This window comes from Cucurbita moschata, unplaced genomic scaffold, assembly GCF_002738365.1.
Source record: "Cucurbita moschata cultivar Rifu unplaced genomic scaffold, Cmos_1.0 Cmo_Scf00001, whole genome shotgun sequence".
Lineage (NCBI taxonomy): Eukaryota > Viridiplantae > Streptophyta > Magnoliopsida > Cucurbitales > Cucurbitaceae > Cucurbita > Cucurbita moschata.
Window position 1 is genome coordinate 7,628,696 of NW_019268517.1, and position 26,541 is coordinate 7,655,236.

Consider the following 26,541-nt stretch of genomic DNA (forward strand, 5'->3'; position numbering starts at 1 on the left):
TCAGGACTATGCATCTAGTGACAACGGTGACAGTGCTTGTGATGAGCATGATGGTTGGATAGCTGAAGAAGATGAGTCCCTTGCTCAAAAGCTCAAGCATGCCCTTGATGATCATAGTAAGGATGACTTGGACCTTGATCAAGGATATAAAGCTTCTGCAGATCAAGAGTTTTTGCAGTCTACCAGTGATGTAATTCACCGGTGTATGGAGTATGCTGAGTCTGCACAAGTTGAGATGAATTATTACTCTTTCTCATTAGAATTGAATCGCTGCGATGTGGAACTTATTAAGAAGGAAATCATTGAACAAGTTGCAGACATATTTACTAAGGCACTTGCCAAAGTGAAGTTTGAAGTTTTTCGTAGAAGCTCTCGGAGTTATTGAGAAATAAGCTTGCACTCAGGGAGGCTGTCACAATTTAGTGCAACTTATTTTAGTTTGAATTAGTTATGGAATATATGATATTCGTAATCTTCCCGAATATATTAGTTAGGAAATATATCTTAGATATCGTAATCAGTTGAATTTGAATAGTAGTATATTTTATTTTATTATCAGTATTTAGTTAGTTTATATTTTCTTGGTAGATATTATTTAGTATCTTGTATCTTATTTAAAGGTCGTGAATATCAATGAAGACAAGAGCATTCGATCCCAATTCTTTTTCTCATTCTTAAATCTGTATTCTTTCGTTGAGTAATAATATTTTCATATCTATGCACACTTTTGAGTGGTAGATATTGCGTCAGTTGGTATCAGAGCCAAGTTGGTACGGTTTAATATTATACTCAACGAGATGAATAGTGGGAGTGCTTCTATGGGTGTAGCTATGGAAAAGCTGGTTGGCAATAACTATAGTTATTGGAAGTTATGCATGGAAGCTTATCTACAAGGGCAAGATTTATGGGATTTAATTGAAGGTGATGACACAGAAATTCCAGCCGATACTCCACAAAATGCAAAATTACGTCAATAATGGAAGATCAAGTGCGGAAAAGCCTTATTTACCTTGCAAACTTTGATTAGCAAGGAGTATATTGATCATGTTCGTGATTTAAAATCACCAAAGCAAGTATGGGATACACTTCAAAAGTTGTTCACTAAGAAAAATACCGCTCGACTTCAATTTCTAGAGAATGAACTAGCTATGGTAACTCAAGGTAATTTTTCTGTTGAAGAATATTTTTTGAAAGTGAAAAATCTGTGTTCTGAAATTTCAGAATAAGATGCTGAGGAGCCAGTGAGTGAGGCTCGATTACGGCGTTATCTTATTCGTGGATTACGAAAAGAGTTTATGCCCTTTGTTTCCTCAATACAAGGGTGGGCAAATCAACCTACGGTAATTGAATTGGAGAATCTTCTTTCCAATCAGGAAGCCTTGATTGAGCAAATGACTACCAGCAACGAGTTTTCCCCAAAGTTAGAAGGTGTGTTGTATGTCAAAGATCAAAGGAGACAGAATTTTCACTCAAGGCCTTCATCTAGCAATGAGAATCAATTCAGAAGTGACGAGTCGTCAAAGAAGCCATTTAAAGCTTGTTACAGGTGTGGAAAATCAGGCCACTTTAAACGAGATTGTCAGGCGAAAGTGGTGTGTGATCATTGCGGAAAGCCAGGCCATATTAAACCAAATTGTCGAGTCAAGATGCAGGAATCAGAAGCAAATGCGGTACATGAAAATAAAAGTTCTCCAGATCCAATTTGGGAATATTGCTTAACCACTGAGGTTCTTGACCAGCCAACAAACGTGACTTCAGCCGTATATCAAGATGATGTTTCTACAGGTGATCAAAATTCTAATTCCACTACTTACGCTTCTGAGTTTGATTCTCTCCAAATTTCGCATCTGGACTCTCTCTTTTCTCCGATTTCAATTCTATTGCCCCTGATGACCCTTCTGTTTACTCCACGGCCTTGGATTTGAGATTCGACGAAAATGAAGTTGTCGAGCTAACGTTTGACGATCTTGACGGTCTTTACCTCCCCTCTGAGGCTAACGATTTTCTCATCTTGGAGAATTTAGATCAAACTACCAATTTGCAGGATTCGGCTACTGATGCTCCGCCCCAGTCTGACCCAGAAATAGCTGCACTGCTTGATGATGATGATTTATCACGATTTGGTTCTGATGTTGAGGACTTGGAGGAGGATTTCGTAGTTCAGGTAAATTTATGTGAAGAAGGGGAGGATGGTTCAATGGATAATAAGTTTAGTGTGGCTAAGGATTCTGAGAAGGCGACAGGAAGCCAGAATATTATTAATAATAAATCTTTTGGCGATGACATTTTTGAGGATGCAGATGTTGACCATGTGGAGGATGATGTTGACCATGTGGAGGATGATGTTGATAAGCCACGAACTCAGGACTATGCATCTAGTGACAACGGTGACAGTGCTTGTGATGAGCATGATGGTTGGATAGCTGAAGAAGATGAGTCCCTTGCTCAAAAGCTCAAGCATGCCCTTGATGATCATAGTAAGGATGACTTGGACCTTGATCAAGGATATAAAGCTTCTGCAGATCAAGAGTTTTTGCAGTCTACCAGTGATGTAATTCACCGGTGTATGGAGTATGCTGAGTCTGCACAAGTTGAGATGAATTATTACTCTTTCTCATTAGAATTGAATCGCTGCGATGTGGAACTTATTAAGAAGGAAATCATTGAACAAGTTGCAGACATATTTACTAAGGCACTTGCCAAAGTGAAGTTTGAAGTTTTTCGTAGAAGCTCTCGGAGTTATTGAGAAATAAGCTTGCACTCAGGGAGGCTGTCACAATTTAGTGCAACTTATTTTAGTTTGAATTAGTTATGGAATATATGATATTCGTAATCTTCCCGAATATATTAGTTAGGAAATATATCTTAGATATCGTAATCAGTTGAATTTGAATAGTAGTATATTTTATTTTATTATCAGTATTTAGTTAGTTTATATTTTCTTGGTAGATATTATTTAGTATCTTGTATCTTATTTAAAGGTCGTGAATATCAATGAAGACAAGAGCATTCGATCCCAATTCTTTTTCTCATTCTTAAATCTGTATTCTTTCGTTGAGTAATAATATTTTCATATCTATGCACACTTTTGAGTGGTAGATATTGCGTCAGGATGATGCCATGTACTGGTAAGAAGAAAGTTACCCATTTCAGAGTTGATCTTAAACAAGTTGAGTAGCGAGTTTACTGTCCATGAGCTTACCTTCCAAAAGCCTTAGAGAGGTTACCGAGCATGCTAGTGTTTGTTCAAGCTTGAGTCACTCTTCGATTGCAAGCGTTCGACACTGGAGGATTTTATTAACATGGCTAAGTTAAGGGTATGACTATGATACCATGTTAGAAATCACGACTCTCCACAATGATATGATATTGTCTACTTTGAGCATAAGCTCTCAAGCTATGAGATCCCACATCGGTTGGGGAGGAGAATGAAACACCCTTTATAAGGGTGTGGAAATCTCTTCTTAGCATACGCGTTTTAAAAAAGCCCGAAATCGACACTTTTGACTACTACACCTTCAAAGCTCTCATGGCCAAGTTTAGGGCATAGCTCTAATACCATGTTAGGAATCACGACTCTCCACAATAGTATGATATTGTCTACTTTGAGCATAAGCTCTCATGACCTTGACTACTACACCTTCGAGGTTCACAATTCTTTGTTCGTTATTTGGGGATTCTATTTTCATGGCCAAGTTCCTCTAATACCATGTTAGGAATTACGACTCTCCACAATGGTATGATATTGTCTACTTTGAGCATAAGCTCTCGTGACTTTGTTTTGAGCTTCCCAAAAGGCCTCATACCAATGAGGTTGTATTCCTTTGCTTATAAACCAATGATCATTCCCTAAATTAGCCAATGTGGGACTCACTCCCAACAATCCTCAACAAAGAACATAGAGAAAACTGGAAAGATAAAAAAGAATTGGGAGAAATCTCATGAAGAATGAAATTGGCTATTATATAGCGTTACAGAATACACGGAAAACAAAGAAACCTAAATTAAATCTAATTCAAATAACTAAATCAAATCTAAATCAAACCTAACAATTCCTCCCTTAAACTTAACAGACTCCCAATAGTCCTCTTTCCATTTTACTCCAACCTTATTTCTGCCATCAGGTAACTTCATCAATTCCCATGTGTCATTTCTGCTTATTGCTTCTATTTCTAGGTCCATGGTTTGCCTCCATTTCTCGCTCTTCAATGGGTCTTCAAAGTTTAGAGGAACATAGTGGTAAACATGGCCAAGTGAGTTTCATTATCTTCTTCAGAAAGATCTTCTCCTGTTGCATTGTCTCTCATCCTGACTAGTGGTCTCCTGTTCCTCCCCTTATTCGAGCTAGGAGAGCTTGCTTCAGTCAAAGAAGGATATTTTCCTCTGCAGCTTCTATATCATATTCACTCCCTTCTTCATTTTCATCAAACACATCTGCTACCTCCTCTTGATTGCCCCATTCTAGATCGCACATAATGGATTGTTTATAGGTCTTATCCCAATCCCAACTCTTATCTTCTCGAATTCAACATCCCTACTTATTATGATCTTTTGTGAAGTTGGATCATAGAGCCTTTAACTCTTGACTAACTTCCAGCAAAACACAACTTAAACTCTTATCGTCCGTTTGTTTACTGTCAAGCACATGAACATGAGAGATGCATCCAAAAACTCTGAAATGCTCAGCAGAAGGTTTGACTCCACTCTTCTGGAGTTTTATTTTTGACAACGAATGCTGATAGAAATTAGTATATCCACCATCCAGTAGGAGGATATAAAGCATCTCTGCCAACATCCCATCAAGAAAATCTTCAGCTTGTAGGCCGAATCGACAGCCAGATCTTAAATTGTCGAATAAAAAAGAATGGCTCACGGGAATCTATCTCCACAGTGGTGGTCTATCTGCAAACAGAGTGCAGAAACACACATACACACCTCCTGATTAATTGCAAATTTGCAAAGGCTTTCTGGAACCATTTATTCTTTCCTCGCATATTTTAGGAGGTCATCCTTTCGAAAAGAAAATAAGCATGTAATAAGTTTCAAAAAGATTACAACCCAACCCACCGCTAGCCGATATTATCATTTTTTTTTTTTTTTTTTGCTTTCCCTTCCTAGCTTCTCTCAAAGTTTTTAAAATGGGAAATGATTTCCATCTTCATTTGATATTTGTCACTTGCAAACCACTAAGCCTGTGTGAATGTATCAGCACTGTTTATACATTGCTTCTGATGGAGGATGAGTTTGTTGTCCACTTGTCATTGCTGACAAAGGTGTATCGAGAATTAAAGAATACCATATGAAAAGAGTTATCGATAGGTACATTCAACTGTTGCTAGCTTTTGTGTTCCTACTTTGCATCAAACCTTCTGAGTTGCTAATGAAAATGTTTTTTTGGTCACTTTCCCTTTTTTCTAGGAGGAGTCTGTACATTTGATGATGATTTTTTACGGGAAGGTTTAATCGAGTATCTTGATGTGAATGAGGAGAATAATGCTCTGATATGTTTACAACTGAATTGTCTGATGTTCTTTGATACGTTACGTTGTTCGATCAACAAAAACAAACCAAGTGCATCATTTCTTATTCATAGTGTGCTATGGTGAAGCAAGACGTGGGAAACATTGCATACAATCAATCAACTGTTTTAATTATTGATTTCGGGCTTGCAGCTCTCTCTTTTTTGCTTAAGTGGCGTAGCACTTTCCCTGTACTTCCATATCCCTGTGTGAAAGTGATGATTTTTTTTTTTGTCTCGTTCAAATCTGATTCCTATACTTATTTGACATTTACAGAGGAGTAAAAATAATCATGGATCCTTGGAACTGGTTGTTGTCTAGGTAAAAATCATTGATATGGATAGATGTCGTCTGCTGATAGGATAGTAGGGCCGAACAAAAACGAAGATTATTCAGGAAATATGCAGGTAAAAAAAATACACACATTAATAGCTTATTTTATTGGAATTATATGAATTATTGTGTATGCTTCGGTGAACAGTTCTTTTTCCTTTCAACTATATCTGGTCATTGATTGTTCAATTAATATGATAGGTAATAGTACCCACACCTTTCTCTCTTTTCTAACCAAGCCTTTTGAGTTAAAAAGGGTATTAATATAACTTTTTTTTCTCTCTTTTCCGTTTCCAATAATTAGACGGAGGAGCTTAATTTACGAGGGAAGATTAAAGAGAACCATTGATTTATGTCTGAGTTTGGGTATATAAACAACCCAATTGGGAATGAGAAAAGCACAATAGAACTTCAAAACAAAAGCAATGGAGAAATGTTATTGTATTTCTTACATTATTTCTCCATTGCTTTTGTTTTTCTTTATGCTCCAAACAGCGGCTGTTCCTACCAAGAAGTCCTACATTGTCTATTTGGGATCACACTCCTTTGGCCCAAATCCAAGTATATACGACGTCCAACTTGCAACCGAATCTCAATATGATATATTAGGATCCGTCAAGGGAAGGTAACTAAAAAAGCATTTCATTCTCTTCTACTTGATTTTATGAAGTGCTTATCATTTAATAATTCTTATTTGATCCATAGCAAATTGGCAGCCAAAGAGTCAATTCTGTACTCCTACAATCGGTACATTAATGGCTTTTCTGCCGTTCTTAATCAACAAGAAGCCGCGGCTCTTGCGAGTAAGCGTTGTTCCTTTCCCATTTCTGTTTTTACATTTTGGTGCTTTTAATGTCTTACTTTACTAATAATATTGTCTACAAATAGAGAATCCAAGCGTGGTGTCGGTTTTTGAAAACAAGGAAAGAAAATTGCATACAACACGATCATGGGGTTTTCTGGGGGTTGATAGTGATCGAGGAATCCCTCAGAACTCCATTTGGAAGGCTGCTCGGTTTGGGAAAGATACCATCATAGGGAACCTCGACACGGGTTTGCGATTCTTCCCTTCTTTTATTCTATTTTTGTTATTTGCTAGCAGGAGACTTCAGCTATCACATATATTGTGAAGGTGTCTGGCCAGAGTCCCCGAGCTTCAACGATGCAGGGTATGGCCCTGTTCCTTCAAGGTGGAGGGGAGCTTGTGAAGGCGGCTCCAAATTTCGATGCAACAGGAAGTTGATTGGAGCACGCTATTTCTACCGAGGATTTCTAACCGCCGAAGGTCCAGGTACAACGCACAACATCAGCTTCGACAGTGCACGAGACCATGAAGGCCATGGATCGCACACTTTGTCCACTGCGGGTGGCAACTTTGTCCATGGAGTCAATGTGTTTGGCAATGGCAATGGGACTGCAAGAGGAGGTTCCCCCAAGGCTCGTGTTGTTGCGTACAAGGTCTGCTGGCCTTCAAAAACTGGCGGCTGTTACGATTCCGACATCTTAGCAGGCATCGAAGCCGCTATCAGCGACGGTGCGGATGTTCTTTCGGCCTCTCTTGGCACGGCAGCTCAAGAGTTTGCTTATGACGCTATTTCGATAGGGGCGTTCCATGCGGTTCAACACGGAATCGTCGTGGTTTGCTCGGCTGGGAATGACGGCCCGTCTCCCGGGAGTGTGAGCAATGTGTCTCCTTGGATGGTCACTGTTGGAGCTAGTACCATCGACCGTGACTTTGTCAGTTATGTGGTCCTGGGGAACAAGAAGCGATTTAGGGTACTCATCACACACAACTCTTTGATAAATGGTTTAGTCTATAATGCATTAAACTTATTATATTTGTGGTTGATGAGCTGATCAAAATAACCTCTACGTTTACTCCAAAGGGTTCAAGCCTTTCATCCAGTCGATTGCCGGCTGGTAAGTTTTACCCTTTGATAAAGGCTGTGCAAGTGAAAGCTGCCAATGCCACTGATGGGTTTGCGTGAGTATACACATACATATATTACCTCTCCACTTCAAAGGGCACTTTGGTTTGAACTTCACTCTGTTTCTACAGCCAACTTTGCATGGATGGAACACTTGATCCCACAAAGGCAAAAGGCAAGATTATAGTTTGCCTTCGAGGAGAAAATGCAAGAGTGAGCAAGGGCTTCGAGGTTGTTCGTGTCGGTGGTGTCGGGATGGTTCTGGTAAATAAGCAGATGGACGGTTCAGCTCTTGTAGCTGATCCACACATACTTCCTGCTTCTCATCTAAGCTATGCGGATGGAGTTTCCATCGCTCAATATTTGAGCTCCACCAAGTAAGGACTCTCATCTATTCTATGACAAAATGAAAAGGGAATGGGCTGAATATGTAGTTTTTGTATTGTAAATGAAACCAGAATACCCGTGGCTTCCATAACCCATGCAAGCACAGAGATGGGAATTAAACCATCGCCTCTCATGGCTTCATTTTCATCAAGAGGCCCTGATTTCATCACACAGGCTGTAATCAAGGTTGGTTTTATGTCACCAACGATATAACAGCATCAGGCTTGCCATTTGATAAACGTCGAGTGCCTTTTAACATCGAGTCTGGCACTTCCATGTCATGCCCACACATCTCAGGCGTTGCAGGCCTTCTAAAGACTCTGCATCCCACATGGAGTCCTGGCGCTATTAAATCTGCCATCATGACTACAGGTTTATTGAACTCGAGAAACAGAACTGGATTTAAATTTCATTTGGTCCTCTAAAGCTTAAATTTTGTTTTGCAGCCAAAACTAGAGACAACACCAAGAACACAATGTTGGACTTCAACAAAGTGAAGGCTACCCCATTTGATTATGGTGCAGGACATGTCCATCCAAACGATGCCATGGACCCCGGCCTCGTTTACGACACAACGGTTGATGACTATTTGAATTTCTTATGTACACGGGGCTACAACTCCCTCACACTCAAGAAATTCTCTAACAAGCCATTTGTTTGCGCCAAGAACTTTGCAACCACAGACTTCAACTATCCATCCATCTTGGTCCCCAGGTTGCAAATTGGTGAATCGGTGACGGTCAATAGAAGAGTCAAGAATGTGGGAAGCACAGGCACGTATGTGGCGCGGGTGAGGATGCCCAAGGGCATTACAGTTATGGTTGAGCCAAGTAAGTTGCAATTTCACAGCGTTGGAGAAGAGAAGCCTTTCAAACTTGTATTTCATTACGCACATAAATTGCGACGTGAAGGCTATGTTTTTGGGGCATTGGTATGGTCAGATGGGAAGCATTTTGTTAGGAGTTCTATTGCCGTGAATTTGGTTTGATCAAATTTATAATATTGTAATCCAAATTCATTCTATTATTATACAAACTTTCCATATATTTTGCCCTCTGTTACTTATTTGTTTATTTGTGTGGCTCTAATTTGTAGATATCATATTGTTAGGACCCGAATCTTGGAGAAGTTTCTACATATAGTCCCCATCCAATTAGTCATTTTTTAAAGTATCAAAATATTATTTTTGAAAGTATCTAAATCAAAATAAATATTTTAAAAATATATAAGAGTATTAATATTTTGAAAAATCTATTACATCTACCTTGTACTTTTAATTTCATTTTAATTTATATCCTCTATTTTCAATAAATTTTAAAATTTTAAATTATCATTTTTTTCTATTGAAAGTAGTTAAAAAAAACAAATATTTTTTTATAAAAGAAAAAACATTATGTAAACCTATTTCAAAATATAAATAAAACTAGTGGAGGATATAAATTTTAATCTTGTAATGAAATTTAGATGTTAAAAGAAAAAAGCAAATAAGAAAAAAGGAAAAAAAAAGTAGCCGTTAAGAGTATTTCTTCGTTATCTTGGTGTCTCCGCCAACCGCATTCTCTCAAAATCTTTATTTCTTCGTTTTCCTTTGACTGCATCGGTGCTGAATTTCTGTTTTCCGCCATTGATAGTTACTGATCAATTACTTTCTAGCATGACAAAATCTGTAGGAACGGGAAGCAAGTCGACGATCCTAATGCAATCGATTTGGCCATTGACAAGAAATTCCTTGGCCTGCCTATCAAGTCAGCCGTCGATAAGTTTCAACTTCTTCCTGCATTTTTTAAGGTGGAAATCATCACACTGCTTTTGTTTGTTATTGTTATGATTATATGTTTAGCCATGAAATTATCTCTACTACGCTGCTTTTGTCTAAATTTCAGCCTATGATTATTAACGCACATAGTTTAATCATCTGGTTTCAAGTAAGAGGTCTGGTTCGACAACGCTTGCTATTCCTTAACTACTTCGTGAATACAGAAATTAAAAAGATAGTCAAGGCCAATGATCGAATTGAATCCAGCAATGATCGTACTTATCTTAGGGTACACGTTTTTCATTCGTCTCTAGCATGTTCATTGCTGCATCGATGCTGTCGGCTTCTTGTTTTACACTCGTTTTTCATTCATGTCTCTAGCATGTTCATTTCCTACTTGTTTCACACTTGTCGGCTTCTTCCTTTAGTACTTTGCTACAGGTATGAGAATGCTGAGGAGAGCTGGAAAAATTGGCGAGTTTGTCAATGTGTTTGTGAATGAGAAGCAGGTTATTCTCTTTTCTGCACCTGTTCTCCTATAACAATGTGGCAGCCACTCTAGGTTTATTCTTATGGTATAATGCTTCAGTTTAGTATTTAGAACTTAAAGTTTTAATTTGGACATATATTGTTACATTCAATTCAATTCATTCTGTAGAAGAAATTCAAGCAGCATTTTTCATTTCAGATGCCCAAAGCTCTGGGCAAGGATATTATGATCCAGTAGCATTTTATTGCTTTGAAATGAGCTTGTATATGAAAATGTTTCATAATATTTCAGCACAAGAAGTAGAAAATTTTGCATATTCAACCAAAAATAAAAATACCTAATATTTTATTGCTTTGTTAGGTTTACTTTATTAGAGTCTTAGCCCGCATTAAGGATGGAATGAAATTGCACAGTTTTGCTTCTATGAGTTTCCTTAGGCGTAGCACATACCTTTTCTTGTCAATACACTCTCTGCATGCTAAATAATTGAAATTTGGAAAGAAAAATTTCCTAGACCTTTATTCTTTGGCACCAACATTTTGTGTTCTGACTCTGTTAGAAGCTGATATGTTGGTTCACTCTCTAGGTATCACAGGTTGCCCATTACAATATTTATGGGACCAATTTACTACCAGAAGTTAAAGCACATGGTAAGATTTACTGCACCAATTCCTCTTTAAAGCTTCCAATCTCGACATGTCTTGGTATGCTGCAAGAACACAGCAAAGGATCTTTGTTGCTGGGTTTGTTTAGTGTGAAAATATCACAAATTGTCCTTTGACTTCGTTGTGGCTTATCAATGTGACTTATTTGTTTGAGCTATCTTAGCCGAACCTTCTGTGGGCTCATTATCTTACTATTCTTTGGCGTTCCATACCTATGATTCGACCAATTCGACCAATTCGACCAATGGAAAGTAGAGATTGAAATGAAAATTCTTTTGGTATCTGTAGAATAAGTAAGTATAGAAGAATACCCCAAACATTTCCAGAAACTTGGATAGAGATCAATCCTTCTGACAAACTCAAGCCTAAACAACCAAACCGTTGCTTCTCCTTCCCTTTCACTGAAAGGTGCAGTAAAAATAATCTAACATGAGAGTTTATGCTCAAAGTAGACGATATCATACCATTGTGGAGGGTCCGTGATTCCTAACATGGCATTAGAGTCAGGCTTTTAACTTAGCCATGTCAATAGAATCTTCAAGTGTCAAACAAAGAAGTTGTGAGCCTCGAAGGTGTAGTCAAAGGTGACTTAGTGTCGAACAAAGGGTGTACTTTGTTTGAGGGCTCCTGAGAAGGAGTTGAGCCTCGATTAAGAGGAGGTTGTTCGAGGGCTCTGTAGGCCTCAGGGAGACTCTATGGTATACTTTGTTCAAGGGAGGATTGTTGGGAGAGGAGTCACATATCGGCTAGTTAAGGAGAAGATCATAGTAAGGAATACTATCTCCATTGATATGAGGCCTTTTGAGAAACCAAAAGCAAAGTCATGTGAGTTTATGCTCAAAGTGGACAATATTATACTATTGTGGAGGGTCGTGGTTTCTAACAAAAATGGCATATGAGTGTTGCAAAGTGTATATTACGTGATCGTGGGAGTGCCAGACTAAGGTTCTTCTATCAAAGTGTTGTCTGTTTTTTTTAGAGTTATTGTGAGATGCCAAACCTCACTTTGGAAGAGCAAACAGGTGTTCAATCCTTTGCCAGAAAAAAAAAGAATATATTATGAAAGTACTCCTCTGTAGTCAGGGAACAGCCTAAACTATGACAAACTTCGCAATAGCATCTGTCATGCTGAAATGCATATGCATTCAAACTTGTTTTGAGACTGTTATGCTGTAGCTTTTGAGTATATGGATATTGCACCTGTTCTATAGGCTGTATAGTTTTGAATCCGTTTATTCTTGGTTTAGTCCTTTGTCAGTTTTATAGTTTTCTTTTTCTCTTTGACAACTGCACTATTATTGTAGGAATGTGCGAAGGAAAAAGCATATACACAAGAACAAGCATTAGAGTATCTTGAGACAAAAGTTTGTAAGTTAATTCAGCTAATACTCTTTGGTAAGTTAATTCAGCTAATACTCTTATGCCTAAAGCTCTTTTACTGCCAATTAACGATATTCTACAAAACCACAAGCATCTTTGCAACCACGATTAGTTCTTGTGTCCAATAATTATTTGTCAAATGTTCATGTGGACTTCTCATTTGCTGTTTGTTATTTAATTGTTATTTTCCTTTTCAAGTTAAATAACAATTGTTCTAGATGAAGAGATTCAATCTCTTCCACAAACCCTTCATTGTAAGCCTCTTCATTATGAAGGATGATGCCATGTACGGGTAAGAAGAAAGTTACCCATTTCAGAGTTGATCTTAAACAAGTTGAGTAGCGAGTTTACTGTCCATGAGCTTACCTTCCAAAAGCCTTAGAGAGAATACATGTTAGTGAACATGCTAGTGTTTGTTCAAGATTGAGTTACTCCTGACTGTCGGCGTAATTCTTTGTTCGACACTTGAAGATTTCATTAACATGGCTAAGTTAAGGGTATGACTCTGATATCATTGCTAAGTTAAGGGTATGACTCTAATATCATATTAGAAATTACGACTCTCCACAATGGTATGATATTGTCTACTTTGAGCATAAGCTCTCAAGCTGTGTAAAAGCGTTCTAAAGCCTTAAGGGAAAGCCCAAAGAGGCCGAACTGGAAAGTTCAAAGAGGCCGAAATGGAAAGTTCAAAGAGGACAATATCGGCTAGCGGTGGGCTTGAGCTGTTACAAATGGTATCAGAGCCAGACACCGGGCGATGTGCCAGCAAGAAGGTTGTTCCCCGAAATGGGGTAGACACAAGGTGGTGTGCCAGCAAGGACGCTAGGCCCCAGGGTGCTTTAGCTGGTCGTGACCAAGAAACCACCGGTTTACTTATCTGGTGATCCTAGGGTGCGGAGTTCTCTGTGCATGCTTTGGTAGCTAGAGCATGGTTCACATAATCTAGTAAGCTTATTAGGGAGATATTCTATCGGTTACCTAAAATATTGAAAACATTAACTAAAACATTTATGTCATCCAAGCACGGATACCTCAAGAGCACTCATCCATAAACAAGTTATGGGTACAAATAACATAAAGAAATGTAACCAACGTTTATTAAAACTAACCCCAAAGAGAGTGTATTAGCTAGCTAGCTTGAAGAAAAGAGACAAGGTTTAAACTGCCTAGACACCCCAAGAACTTAGTTGACCCTCCACGAACCTAGTCGACCTCCACAACATCTAAGAATGGCAAAGATAGCTCTCCAGGCCGTTATCTGTATGCATGGTGTCATCGATTCAACGGTTCTATCAAAGCCTCCACGATTCAATGGTTCAATCAAAGTGTCCATTACCTTACGATACACTCACCATTGAGTTCCCCTCCAACTGTTGAACCACACATGGGGCCGATTAGGGTTGTGTGACCTAACAATTAAGTTAGATTATTATCCTACAAATCCGTCTTAAGAGAGAGTGTAGAATCACATGGGTAATGCAGATCCTTCCTAAGAGAGTACGTGGGATCACATGATGGGAAGTAAGTGATGGTAGCTAGCAAGCACCGGGTGTAAGCTTCCCCTATTTTGGGAACAATTCGTTAGCTAACTTCTCATGGATGACGAGCAGGCTAGCACATACCATAGTATCCCCACCAAAGAGAGAATCCAATATAATGGTTTCACACTACATACGCAAGGTAATCTTACCCGAAGTCAAAGAACGCCCCAAAGATGGGACTTGTCACTTGATAATCCGCGACGTAAAAAAGGGGTGAACCACCTACTCTGTACCCAGAGTGCATTGTTGAGTCTGCCCTTTTAGTTACAGTCTAAGGTTCGAAGCCTAAAAATCGAGTCGTGACAATACAATCTACAAATTAAAGCCACACAAATAAATAAATAAATGATAGAGGGCAAAATATGTATGTAAACCATGTAATTGCAGGGAAAGTTTATATATTGATAATAGAATGAATTTGGATTACAATATTATAAATTTGATCAAACCAAATTCACGGCAATAGAACTTCTAACAAAATGTTTCCCATCTGACCATACCAATGCCCCAAAAACATAGCCTTGACGTCGCAGTTTATGTGCATAATGAAATACAAGTTTGAAGGGCTTCTCTTCTCCAACGCTGTGAAATTGCAACGTACTTGGCTCCACCATAACTGTAATGCCCTTGGGCATCTTCACCCGCGCCACATATGTGCCTGCGCTTCCCACATTCTTCACTCTTCTATTCACCGTCACCGATTCACCAATTTGCAACCTGGGGACCAAGATGGATGGATAGTTGAAGTCTGTGGTAGCAAAGTTCTTGGCACAAACAAATGGCTTGTTAGAGAATTTCTTGAGTGTGCGCGAGTTGTAGCCCCGTGTACATAAGAAGTTCAAATAGTCATCAACCGTTGTGTCATAAACGAGGCCGGGGTCCATGGCATTGTTTGGATGGACATGTCCTGCACCATAATCAAAAGGAGTAGCCTTAACTTTGGTGTAGTCCAATATTGTGTTCTTGGTGTTGTCTCTAGTTTTGGCTGCAAAACAAAATCAAAGCTTTAGAGGACCAAATGAAATTTAAATCAAGTTCTGTTTCTCGAGTTCAATAAACCTGTAGTCATGATGGCAGATTTGATAGCGCCAGGACTCCATGTGGGATGCAGAGTCTTTAGAAGGCCTGCAACACCTGAGATGTGTGGGCATGACATGGAAGTGCCGGACTCGATGTTAAAAGGCACTCGACGTTTATCAAATGGCAAGCCTGATGCTGTTATATCGTTGGTGACAGATGCGATTATATTTACACCCGGTGCTGTTATATCAGGCTACACCAAGATATAAAGATTTGAGATAACTTTTCAAATGTTGAAAATTGCATTGGCTTGCTATAAAACCAACCTTGATTACAGCCTCTGTGATGAAATCAGGGCCTCTTGATGAAAATGAAGCCATGAGAGGCGATGGTTTAATTCCCATCTCTGTGCTTGCATGGGTTATGGAAGCCACGGGTGTTCTGGTTTCATTTACAATACAAAAACTAAATATTTAGCCCATTTCCTTTTCATTTTGTCATAGAATAGATGAGAGTCCTTACTTGGTGGAGCTCAAATATTGAGTGATGGAAACTCCATCCGCATCGCTTAGATGAGAAGCAGGAAGTATGTGTGGATCAGCTACAATAGCTGAACCGTCTATCTGGTTATTTACTAGAACCATCCCGATGCCACCGACACGATGAACCTCGAAGCCCTTGCTCACTCTTGCATTTTCTCCTCGAAGGCAAACTATAATCTTCCCTTTTGCCTTTGTGGGATCAAGTGTTCCATCCATGCAAAGTTGGCTGTAGAAACAGAGTGAAGTTCAAACCAAAGTGCCCTTTGAAGTGGAGAGGTAATATATGTATGTGTATACTCACGCAAACCCATCAGTGGCATTGGCAGCTTTCACTTGCACAGCCTTTATCAAAGGGTAGAACTTACCAGCCGGCAATCGACTGGATGAAAGGCTTGAACCCTTTGGAGTAAACGTAGAGGTTATTATGATCAGCTCATCAACCACAAACATAATAAGTTTAATGCATTATAGACTAAACCATTTATCAAAGGGTTGTGTGTGATGGATGAGTACCCTTAATTGCTTCTTGTTCCCCAGGGCGACGTAACTGACAAAGTCACGGTCGATGGTACTAGCTCCAACAGTGACCATCCAAGGAGACACATTGCTCACGCTCCCGGGAGACGGGCCGTCATTCCCAGCCGAGCAAACCACAACGATTCCATGCTGAACTGCATGGAACGCCCCTATCGAAATAGCGTCATGAGCAAACTCTTGAGCTGCCATGCCAAGAGAGGCCGAGAGAACATCCACACCGTCGCTGATAGCGGCTTCGATGCCTGCTAAGATGTCGGAATCGTAACAGCCGCCATTTTCTGAAGGCCAGCAGACCTTGTAGGCAACAACACGAGCTCTTGGGGAACCTCCTTTTGCAGTCCCATTGCCATTGCCAAACACATTGACTCCATGGACAAAGTTACCACCGGCAGTGGACAAAGTGTGCGATCCATGGCCTTCATGGTCTTGTGCACTGTCGAAGCTGATGTTTTGCTTCGTCCATGGACGTTCGGAGGCTTGGAATCCTCGGTAGAAATAGCGTGCTCCAATCAACTTCCTGTTGCATCGAAATTTGGAGCCACCGTCACAAGCGCCCCTCCACCTTGCAGGAACAGGGCCATACCCTGCATCGTTGAAGCTTGGGGACTCTGGCCAGACACCTTCACATACATTGTAATAGCTCAAGTCCACTGTTAGCAAATAACAAAAATCTAATAAAAGAAGAGAAGATTCGCAAACCCGTGTCGAGGTTCCCTATGATAGTATCTTCCCCAAACCGAGCCGCCTTCCAAATGGAGTTCCGAGGGATTCCTCGATCACTATCGACCCCTAGAAAACTCCATGATCTTGTTGTATGCAATTTTCTCTCCTTGTTTTCAAAAATCGACACCACGCTTGGATTCTCTATTTGTAGACAATATCATTCTCTATTTGTAGACATTAAAAGCACCAAAATGTAACAACAAAAATGGGAAAGAAGCAACGCTTACTCGCAAGAGCCGTGGCTTCTTGATCATCAAGAACGGCAGCAAAGCCATTAATGTATCGATTGTAGGAGTAGAGAATCGAGTCTTTGGCTGCTACTTTGCTATGAATCAAAAGGAGAATTGTTAAGCGATTGATATAAAGAAGAAGAAGAAGAGAATGAATTACCTTCCCTTGACGGATCCTAATATATCATATTGAGACTCGGTTGCAAGTTGGACGTCGTATATGCTTGGATTTGGGCCAAAGGAGTGTGATCCCAAATAGACAATGTAGGACTTCTGGGTAGGAACAGCCGCTGTTTGGAGCACAAAGAAAAACAAAAGCAATGGAGAAATAACATAAGAAATATAATAACATTTCTCCATTGCTTTTGTTTTAGAAGTTCTATTGTGCTTTTCTCATTCCCAATTGGGTTCTTTATATACCCAAACTCGAACATAAATCAATGGTTCTCTTTAATCTCCCCTCGCAAATTAAGCTCATCCATCTCATTATTGAAAATTAATTAACATTCGAACCGTTATCATCCTAATAAATGAAGTAACTAATAAAACATATTTTAATTCCTTCTAATTTAAGGCAATTGAGTATGTTACAACAAAAACAGTTTAAAAAAAATATAATAACCATGCCATAATATAAAACCCTTTGAAACCCCAAGACCATGTTCATAGCCAAAGCAATGGAAGCTTCCAATCTAATTCCTTCAATTCTTTTGTTCTTTTTCCTCTTCTCTTTGCTGCAAACTTCCACCATTGCCTCAAAAAAGGTATGAACAATTTTTAGTTATATATATATATGTATATACACATACGTACGTACGTATTTGCTCGAATCTTCGTGTTTTTGTTGATTCGTTCTTTGTTTTTTTATGGTGGTTGCAGCCTTACATTGTTTATTTAGAATCACAATTGGGCTATGCTGATTCAAAACATTGTTCTATTCAACAAGCACAAGTATTCCACTACAATCTATTGGGATCTTTGTTGGGAAGGTAACAATCTTTGTATGACTCTAAATGACGTTTAAGCTTATGTAATCTTATGTAGGTAAGAATTGAGTTTGTGTTTGATACATGACTTTGATTATCTTAGCTAGGTTATGACGATTAAATATATATACGAGCCATAGTTATAGTTCGCTTTGACTCATTATATATCATCGTTAGCTTCACAATTTTAAAACGCGGCTATCAGGGAGAGGTTTTCATATCCTTATAAGAAATGTTTTGTTACCTGATATCACAATTTCATAGAAGGGAATGAAACATTCCATATAAGGGTGTGGAAACTTTTCCCTAGTAGACGCTTTTTAAAATCGTGAGGCTGATGGTCATACTTGATAAGCTAAACGAACAATATTTGCTAGGGTTGGATGATGAAAGTCCTACATCCCCTGATTTAGGGAATGCTCGTGGGTTTATAATCAAAGAATACTCCCTGCATTGGAATGGGAAATTTTGGGGAAGCCCAAAGCAAAGCCATAAGAGGTTATGCTCAAAGTGGACAATATCATACCATTGTGGAGGGTCGTATTCGTCTAACAGCTAGTGGTGGGCTTGGATTGTTACAAATGGTATTAGAGCAAAACACCGGACGGTGTGCCAACGAAGACGTTGGGCCCCCAAATGGGTGAATTTGTGAGATCCCATGCCATTGTGGAGGGTCGTGTTCGTTTAACAGCTAGTAGTGGGCTTGGATTGTTACAAATGGTATTAGAGCAAAACACCAGCCGGTGTGCCAGTGAAGACATTGGTCCCCCAAATGGGTGAATTTATGAGATCTCATACCATTGTGGAGGGTCGTGTTCGTCTAACAGCTAGTAAATGCGTTTTAAAACCGTCAAATGGGTGAATTTGTGAGATCCCACATAGTTGGAGAGAGGAACGAAACATTCCTTATAAGGGTGGAAACACATTTTAAAACCGTAAGACTGATAGTAATGCATAACGGGCCAAAGTGAATAATAAATTCGTAAGACTGATAGTAATGCATAACGGGTCAAAGTGAATAATATCTGCTAGCGCAGTAGACTTGGACGTTTACAATAATAATGTAATAAATTATTTTAGTTTCTATTCTTAATTTTGTTTGATGGGTTTGTGTAATTCACAGTCAAGAAGCAGCAAAGGAATCAATTTTGTACTCCTATACCAGATCTTTCAACGGTTTTGCAGCCATACTCAACGAGAAAGAAGCAGCAGATTTAGCGAGTAAGAACACCTAAGATTATATAGTCAAAACACATGTTACACACACTAAGACACCCATTCATAATATGATTTCGTTTATGAAAATTTCATTTGCTTTCTTAATGGTGTTCGTAAGATCAAATAGATATCAACCCATTTTGAGATTGATATCAATATTGTTTAAAACATGGCAGGAAGCCCACAAGTGATATCAGTGTTGGAAAACAGAGGGAGAAAATTGCATACAACAAACTCATGGCGTTTTCTTGGGGTGGAAGATGATGATGAAGGAATCCCTTCCAATTCCATTTGGAATGCTGCACAGTTTGGTCGAGATATGATCATAGCCAACATTGACACAGGTTTTATTTATATCATAATTTATTTTTTTGTTCTATTATAAATTTAATCATCAACAATTTTTTAAATTTAATAAGTTCTTCAATTTTTTTAAAAAATATATCTAATAAATTTTTTAAACTTTTGATTTTGTTAGACGAACACGAGAGTATTCGTATAAAGTATGCATCCCCTTAATCGAGGCTCGACTCCTTACTCCTTGAAACCCAAAAGGTCTCATACCAATAGAGAGAGTATTCGTACAAAATATGTCTCCCCTTAATCGAGACTCGACTCCTTACTCCTTTTGGAGTCTTAGTCATTATTCGTACAAAGTACGCCTCCCCTTAATTGAAACTCGACTCCTTACTTCTTCTTCTTTTGGAGTCTTAGTCATTTTTTACTATGCACTCGAGGAGGCTCGACTCCTTTGTTCAACATTTGAAGATTTACCAATCTATTGACACGATTAAGTTTAGGGCATAACTCTGATACCATGTTAGACGAACACGACTCTCCACAATGATATGATGTTGTCCACTTTAAGCATAAGTTCTCATGGTTTTGCTTTGGGCTTCCCCAAAAAGGTCTCAGCGGAATGGAGAGAGTATTCTTTGATTATAAACTCATGATCTATAATTGTTTTTAAACGTTTATAAAATGGTAAATGAGATATTAAAAGGGTTTAAATAAGTACGAGAAACAAAATTTGATGGTATTTTTATTATAATTTAGTTTCGTGATTTAATCTCTAAATAACTCTTTTTTAACATAAAAATTGGAATTTTGGGTTCGTATAGGTGTTTGGCCAGAATCAAAGAGTTTTAGCGACAAAGGGTATGGACCTGTCCCGTCAAAGTGGCAAGGCACGTGTCCAGATGACCCCGGCTTCCGTTGCAATAGGTCCCTCTATTATTCTCAATAAAATATTGATAAAATATAGCATCCTAATAATACATATTATATATATATATATATATATATGAAAAAAAAAAAAAACAAATAATATTTTTATGAAGCATGAAATATTTGATCTAAATTGAGGGGTGGGAAAATCAGGAAGCTGATTGGAGGAAGGTATTTCTACAAAGGATATAAATTCGCCGGAGGCGTTCTCAACGCCACTTTTGATTCCATACGCGACCACAATGGACATGGGACACACACACTCTCCACAGCCGCCGGCAACTTCGTCCCCGGAGCCAACATTTTCGGCCATGGTAAAGGCACGGCCAAAGGCGGCGCTCCAAAAGCCCGCGTCGCCGCCTACAAGGCCTGCTGGCCTCTCATACCCGAAGGAGAGTGCTTCGATGCCGATGTCCTCGCCGCCTTCGAAGCTGCCATCAACGACGGAGTCGACGTCATATCCGCTTCCCTCGGTGGAGGCGACCAAGAATTCTTCAGAGATCCTGTTGCTATCGCTGCGTTCCACGCCGCTCAACAAGGCATCATCGTCGTCTTCTCCGCTGGTAATGAAGGTCCTCAACCGGAAACCGTCGGCAACGTCGCGCCCTGGGAGATCACTGTCGCTGCGAGCACCACCGGGAGGAATTTCGTCAGTAACGTCGTCCTTGGAAATAACAAAATCCTAAAGGTACTCGTCTTACCAAGATCTAAAATCTAGACAAATACTGAACGAGTTTCTGCCCTAATTAACTAAATCGACCACTGCTAGGGCTCGAGCCTTTCGTCAGTTTCCGCATTACCACAGTTCTATCCATTAATCGATTCTGTGGATGCGAAATTCAGCAACGTCAACGAGTTCCAAGCGTGAGTGTTGAGATTTTCCATTGTTCATAACTGCTGCTTCGATGATTATGAAATTGAAATTGGCGTTAATTGCAGGAAATTTTGCGGCAAGGGAACGCTTAATCCGAAGAAAGTACAGGGGAAGATCTTGATTTGCACTGCAGGGAAGATTACAGGAGTTGAGAAGGGTTACAATGCTGCGGAAGCAGGTGCTGTGGGGATGATTTTGGCTACCAATATTGACAATCTGGACGAAATCAAACCTGACTTGTATTTCCTTCCAGCTTCGGGTATAACCTATTCCGATGGCGAATTGCTTGACGATTACATCAACTCCACCAGGTAATATAATAATCTTTCTGCTTCTTCTCAACATTTCCCCAATTTGATTCATTCAACCTTCAAATGTTTCCATTCCGTATCTGTTCTCTTGCTTTACGATTTAGAAAGACTAGTTCCCTTGTTTCTTGATTCATTCAACCTTCAAATGTTTCCAATCCAGTACACCAGTGGCTCAGATAATGAATGTAAGAACAGAGGTGGAACTAAATCCATCTCCAGTCGTTGCTGCATTCTCATCCAGAGGTCCCAACCCGTTCGAGAAGGCCATCCTCAAGGTCTGCTTCCTAATTCTTTAACGCTACTCGTTTCTTCAGGCCTTTCAAACATGAACTCCGTTTCCTCTGTCCTTTGCAGCCCGACATAACAGCTCCGGGTTTTACCATATTAGCGTCTTACCCCACCACAATAGCCCCAACCCGTTCAGGCTTCGACCAACGGCGCACCCCCTTCAATGTCTTCTCCGGTACCTCCATGGCCTGCCCTCACATCTCTGCCATCGCCGCCCTTCTCAAGTCCATTCATCCCGAATGGAGCCCTGCTGCAATTAAGTCTGCCCTTATGACCACGGGTAAGGCTTCTTTTGCTGATCCACTGCCTCTGCTTTCCTCCTATGTTTAACCAATCACATATTCAACATGTCTGCTCTCCCCTTTCGCAGCCAAAACAAGCGACAACGACAACGACAACTTGCTGCTCAATGCCACCCCATTTGCTCTTGGTGCAGGACATGTTCGTCCAAATGATGCAATGGATCCTGGCCTTGTATATGATATTACTGCCGATGAGTACTTGAATTTCTTGTGTGCTCGAGGCTACACTGAAATTCAACTTAGGAGATTCAGTAAGCAGCCATTTGTTTGTGAGAAATCATTCAAAGCCATAGATCTCAACTACCCATCCATCTCAATTCCAAATCTAAATGTGAATGCTCCGGTGACAATCAATAGAAGAGTTAAGAATGTGGGATATCCAGGGACATACGTGGCCCGAGTCGAGGTACCAGAGGGGGTTGCAGCATCGGTTGAGCCAAGTACGTTGCAGTTTAGCAGTGTGGGTGAAGAGAAAGCATTCAGGGTTGTAATGCAAAACACGGGAGAATTGAAACATGAAGGTTATGTGTTTGGGAAATTGATATGGTCCGATGGAAAGCATTCTGTAGGAAGTCCCATCTCAATGAATCTACGATCCGATTGACGTGATGTAATTTGACATTGAAGATCATGTTGTTCATGACACTACTCCATTCTTAACAAAATCCAACTTTTTATTTAATAACACTCCACCTTTCAAACTGTAGTAAATAAACAAGAACAGGGTCGATTATTTGTTTTTCATATTAACATTATTTATGTTGTTAGAACAGAGTCATAATCGAAGATATCACGAGTTTCGTCCCAACGAAGCCATTCCAACCACTACCTCCACCTTAACCATGACCCTTGGTCTAACCTAACCATGACCCTTGGTCTAACCTTGACTCTAAAAATATAATTCGTCTCATCTGATATCTAAATATATAATTCATTTACAAAATTTGTGATCTTAAAAAATAATTCTCATCCGGTATCTAAATATATAATTCATTTACAAAATTTGTAGTCTTAAAAAATAATTCTAGATCCACTCAATATGTCCGAACTTGCCCCACAGATGTATTAGAAATGATACCTTACGGCGGATGAAAGCTAAGCAAATAGCTTTGGCTCCAAGAACAGAAGACTGTGTTGGTTGTAAGAGATGTGAATCTGCTTGTCCAACGACTTTCTTGAGTGTTCGTGTTTATTTATGACATGAAACAACTCGAAGTACGGGTCTAGCTTATTGATACGTTCTCGAAAAACCCCCTTGAATCCATTTGATTTCTTTTTTACGGACAAAAACTGGTGCTCTTTTTATTTATTTCATTTCGGAACATGGGTTTTTTTGGTCAAGTTGTTTTACAATAACAACATACATTGATTTGTATATGTTCAAAATAAAAACATTTGAGTTTAATGAAATTTCATTTTTGTAGCGTGACATAATTTGAACACATTTTTTCGACTATCTTAATATCCAGTTGGTGATAAAAGGTTATATACTCTTTAATTTGAAAGCGCGGGATAATACAAGGCCCAAGGAATTGGGCGTCCGTACAAAAATCCCAAGAGCCCCCCCTTCTGTAACTTTGATTCCGGCTCCCCTCTCTCGATCTTCATCTTCTCTGTCTTTCAGCCATTTCCTCTCGCCATACTCCCCCAAGCTCTCAACCACTCTCCCTCGCTCCCTCATTCTTGATTTCGCGCTGGTTTCTGATTAACTTGCAAAACACACACCCAAAGAGGCTTTTCCTTGTTTCCTTCTTTGTTTGACTCTGATCGTATGATGTTGGAGTTGCACCATTGAGAATTTGAGAAATTGGCGTTTTCTGGGTGGGAGAGACGAGCCTGCGTTGTTCAGTGTTTGAGCTCTCACTCTTTCAGCTATAACGTTTTTCACATGGGTCTTCGGGATGTTCATTGGAAATCGCCATTTTGAATCATTTTCAGGTGACATTCTCAGCCTGCACGCTTTTCTTCTTAGATTTCGGGAGGGGGGAGATTTTGTGACACTTTAATTGCTGTGAACTCTCAGATACTGTCGTTCTTGTTGGGGTTGAAGGAAATTTGGATGCAACTCGATTGCGGTTGAAATACCATGGAAAATCCAGCTTCAACATCGATTTCTAGTCCCTCAACGCCCCCTTGGAACCTCGAGAGGCCCTTTCTCACTGGGCGTTTTCATCAGGTTTCTATTTCTCCTCCCTTATTATTCACATTTATTTTCTTCCATATCGAATAGGAATGTGTGTTTGTTTTGTGAACAATAGTGTGTAAGGTATAGCATTAATCGGAGCTTCTGGAATCGGAATAGTATCATTTTTCACTCATGGCATGTATTTTTGTTGCTCCTGATTTCCTTGTTCACTTATGAATTATTATCATTGTAGTTTTAATTCTTCCATTGGTCTCTCGTACAGAAAATGAGTTCTGACCTTGTGATTTTCTCTTTTTGTTTTGAAAATTATACTCCAGGAATCAAAAACCACTTCCCGTTTTGCTGATTTAAAGTTGGATTCTCTCAGGTAACTGACAATATTAATAAATACATTTTTATCTTACTTGAAACAGTACTTATCGTACACTTTAAAATTCGAATATCTCAGCAGTGGGTGGCAGGAAAAGGCCATAGGCTGTTATGATGCTGCAATTCAGGTATGATTTGCAATTATTATTATTATATATTCTTTTTCTTTTATACACAAATTATGATTATATGTTAAATACTCCGTTTCAAACTTGAGGAAGTTATTATAGTTCGGCATTTTGTTGTTCCTGAATTCCTTGTCCTGTTATGAATTTGGTTGTTCATATTATTTTTATCTATGAATTTTTCATTGCGGTTTCTGACAATAGTACTTGTCTTCTGTCACACTTATATGTAGGAACTTATTGTAATTGATGATCTCCTCTCCGCCCTGCTTGGAGTTGAGGGACGCTATATTTCGATTAAGAGGGTACATGGCAAAGAGGATGAGGTTTCTTTCCAGGTTGATGCATCTATGGATTTGGCTCTTCAGGTAGCAGTTTTGGAGGCATAAAGTTTACTACAACTGTTGTTTGTTTATTCATTATTATTGTAAAACCTTTGCATTTGTAGGTGTGGTTAGCATGTTTATTGAATCAAATTTTGTTCTCAAGCATCTAATTACCTTGCTAATTTGCTTTCCAGTGATAATTAACTTATTTTTAGTTGGTGTTGATTTAGAAAAAGAAGATTTTGAATGAGACCTCAATCTATTGGATATCTTGGATTGTTAAGTTCTTTCCAAACATACTGTTGACAACCTTGAATTGGACTGAAACAGCCCTTCTCTTCTTATCTTTGTAAACTGGAGGCCTCTATTTGGTTCCTCCACTCTTCATCTCTAAGGCCTTTATGTTGTCTCTCTCTCTTTTTTATATGAGTCTTCGATCCTTTTTAAAAGAATATTTATGTCTACTTTTGTGGAGTAGTGGACATAATATCAGATTTTGTTATATTCTTGGAACAGAATTAGCTAGTAGATTTTGAAAATATATACAAGTTTTATTGTCACATGATAACTTCTTTGTAATTATTTGTACTTTTCATCGACCAAGTGTAGGGGATTTGTAGATACCGTATGATTATAATCCCAAATGTTTTTCGAGAAGTAGTTTCATGAGTTCTGGTAAAGCATCAATCCTTTTGTTCTTCCTGGGGGGACATGTCAACCATTATAATTCTATATGGAAATTTAAAGATTTTCTACACAATGGAATTTGTGATAACTTTCTAGATATGCGAAAACCGTTAGAATTCTGACTAATACAATCACCCCCATTATGGATTATTAACATTTTACCTGATTATGATGTTGACACTAAACTCTTCTTACGCTAATTAAGGCTAATATTGCAGGAATTGGCAAAAAGAATATTTCCTCTGTGTGAGAGCTTTCTGTTCATTAATCAGTTTGTTGAATTAAGATCTCAGTTCAAGAAGGGCTTAGTTAATCACGCCTTTGCTGCTGCGCTTAGAGCTCTCCTTCTCGTAAGTGCTTTGTTTTTAATCCTGATGTAAAAATTGCATTTATTTGAATAAAACTGAAAAAAAAATGCCTTCTTATTCTTTTCATTCTACCAGCACGTTCTTTTAATAAAAAGAAATAACGAGCGACACAAAGTAATGACCTAATGGGAGACAATTCGTGGAACCAACGCATTAGAACCACAATTCCTTTATCTATTTCTTTTCTTTTCTTTCTTTTTAACCAAAAAAAAAAAAAAAAAAAAAAAAAAAAAAAAAAAAAAAAAAAAAAAAAAAAAAAA

General features: G+C 38.9%; 4 protein-coding genes and 1 pseudogene across 7 annotated transcripts in view; 4 read left to right on the forward strand and 1 right to left on the reverse strand.

The window, feature by feature from the left end:
- Nucleotides 1-9,155, forward strand: part of LOC111453074 — a 15,854-nt pseudogene extending 6,699 nt beyond the window's left edge.
- Nucleotides 1,144-2,320, forward strand: LOC111453107. Its single transcript, XM_023094064.1, has 2 exons — nucleotides 1,144-1,161; nucleotides 1,228-2,320. Exons 1-2 carry the CDS (start codon nucleotides 1,149-1,151, stop codon nucleotides 1,923-1,925), a joined length of 711 nt encoding a protein of 236 aa, XP_022949832.1. The 5' UTR covers nucleotides 1,144-1,148; the 3' UTR covers nucleotides 1,926-2,320.
- Nucleotides 9,156-14,387: 5,232 nt separating the features above from the next.
- LOC111453052 (subtilisin-like protease SBT5.3) lies at nucleotides 14,388-17,453 on the reverse strand. The gene is made up of 9 exons (XM_023093996.1): nucleotides 17,215-17,453; nucleotides 17,052-17,149; nucleotides 16,801-16,965; nucleotides 16,078-16,721; nucleotides 15,866-15,963; nucleotides 15,545-15,790; nucleotides 15,349-15,463; nucleotides 15,062-15,275; nucleotides 14,388-14,987 (listed from the first exon to the last, which is right to left on the reverse strand). The coding sequence occupies exons 1-9, from the start codon at nucleotides 17,412-17,414 to the stop codon at nucleotides 14,446-14,448; spliced, it is 2,322 nt and encodes a 773-aa protein (XP_022949764.1). The 5' UTR covers nucleotides 17,415-17,453; the 3' UTR covers nucleotides 14,388-14,445.
- A 278-nt stretch (nucleotides 17,454-17,731) lies between these two features.
- LOC111454678 (subtilisin-like protease SBT5.3) lies at nucleotides 17,732-22,961 on the forward strand. Its single transcript, XM_023096214.1, has 11 exons — nucleotides 17,732-17,818; nucleotides 17,934-18,043; nucleotides 19,164-19,261; nucleotides 19,435-19,602; nucleotides 20,380-20,482; nucleotides 20,639-21,173; nucleotides 21,255-21,349; nucleotides 21,425-21,670; nucleotides 21,831-21,945; nucleotides 22,025-22,238; nucleotides 22,329-22,961. Exons 1-11 carry the CDS (start codon nucleotides 17,732-17,734, stop codon nucleotides 22,862-22,864), a joined length of 2,307 nt encoding a protein of 768 aa, XP_022951982.1. The 3' UTR covers nucleotides 22,865-22,961.
- An 811-nt stretch (nucleotides 22,962-23,772) lies between these two features.
- Nucleotides 23,773-26,541, forward strand: part of LOC111445008 (gamma-tubulin complex component 2-like) — a 12,857-nt gene continuing 10,088 nt past the window's right edge. For 2 of the 4 annotated variants that reach the window (XM_023083196.1, XM_023083187.1), the window contains exons 1-6: nucleotides 23,773-24,198; nucleotides 24,284-24,436; nucleotides 24,724-24,773; nucleotides 24,855-24,903; nucleotides 25,134-25,268; nucleotides 26,132-26,263. In XM_023083196.1, the coding sequence (XP_022938964.1) occupies nucleotides 24,347-24,436; nucleotides 24,724-24,773; nucleotides 24,855-24,903; nucleotides 25,134-25,268; nucleotides 26,132-26,263 (456 nt within the window). In that variant the 5' untranslated portion in view covers nucleotides 23,773-24,198; nucleotides 24,284-24,346. Of the gene's footprint in view, nucleotides 24,437-24,723; nucleotides 24,774-24,854; nucleotides 24,904-25,133; nucleotides 25,269-26,131; nucleotides 26,264-26,541 lie in introns of all 4 variants that reach the window. The other 2 variants (XM_023083210.1, XM_023083201.1) reach the window with 2 other exon arrangements.

What these genes read in the sequence shown, in the direction of transcription:
- LOC111453052 (XM_023093996.1), bottom strand. Translation starts at nt 17,414, where the DNA reads ATGGAGAAATGTTATTATATTTCTTATGTTATTTCTCCATTGCTTTTG. An exon ending in CATAGGGAACCTCGACACGG is followed by an intron (nt 16,722 to 16,800) that starts GTTTGCGAATCT and finishes ATGTATGTGAAG; the next exon opens with GTGTCTGGCCAGAGTCCCCA. An exon ending in CAATATTTGAGCTCCACCAA is followed by an intron (nt 15,464 to 15,544) that starts GTAAGGACTCTC and finishes AAATGAAACCAG; the next exon opens with AACACCCGTGGCTTCCATAA.
- LOC111454678 (XM_023096214.1), top strand. Translation starts at nt 17,732, where the DNA reads ATGGAAGCTTCCAATCTAATTCCTTCAATTCTTTTGTTCTTTTTCCTC. An exon ending in CATAGCCAACATTGACACAG is followed by an intron (nt 19,603 to 20,379) that starts GTTTTATTTATA and finishes GGGTTCGTATAG; the next exon opens with GTGTTTGGCCAGAATCAAAG. An exon ending in TCGAGAAGGCCATCCTCAAG is followed by an intron (nt 21,946 to 22,024) that starts GTCTGCTTCCTA and finishes TGTCCTTTGCAG; the next exon opens with CCCGACATAACAGCTCCGGG.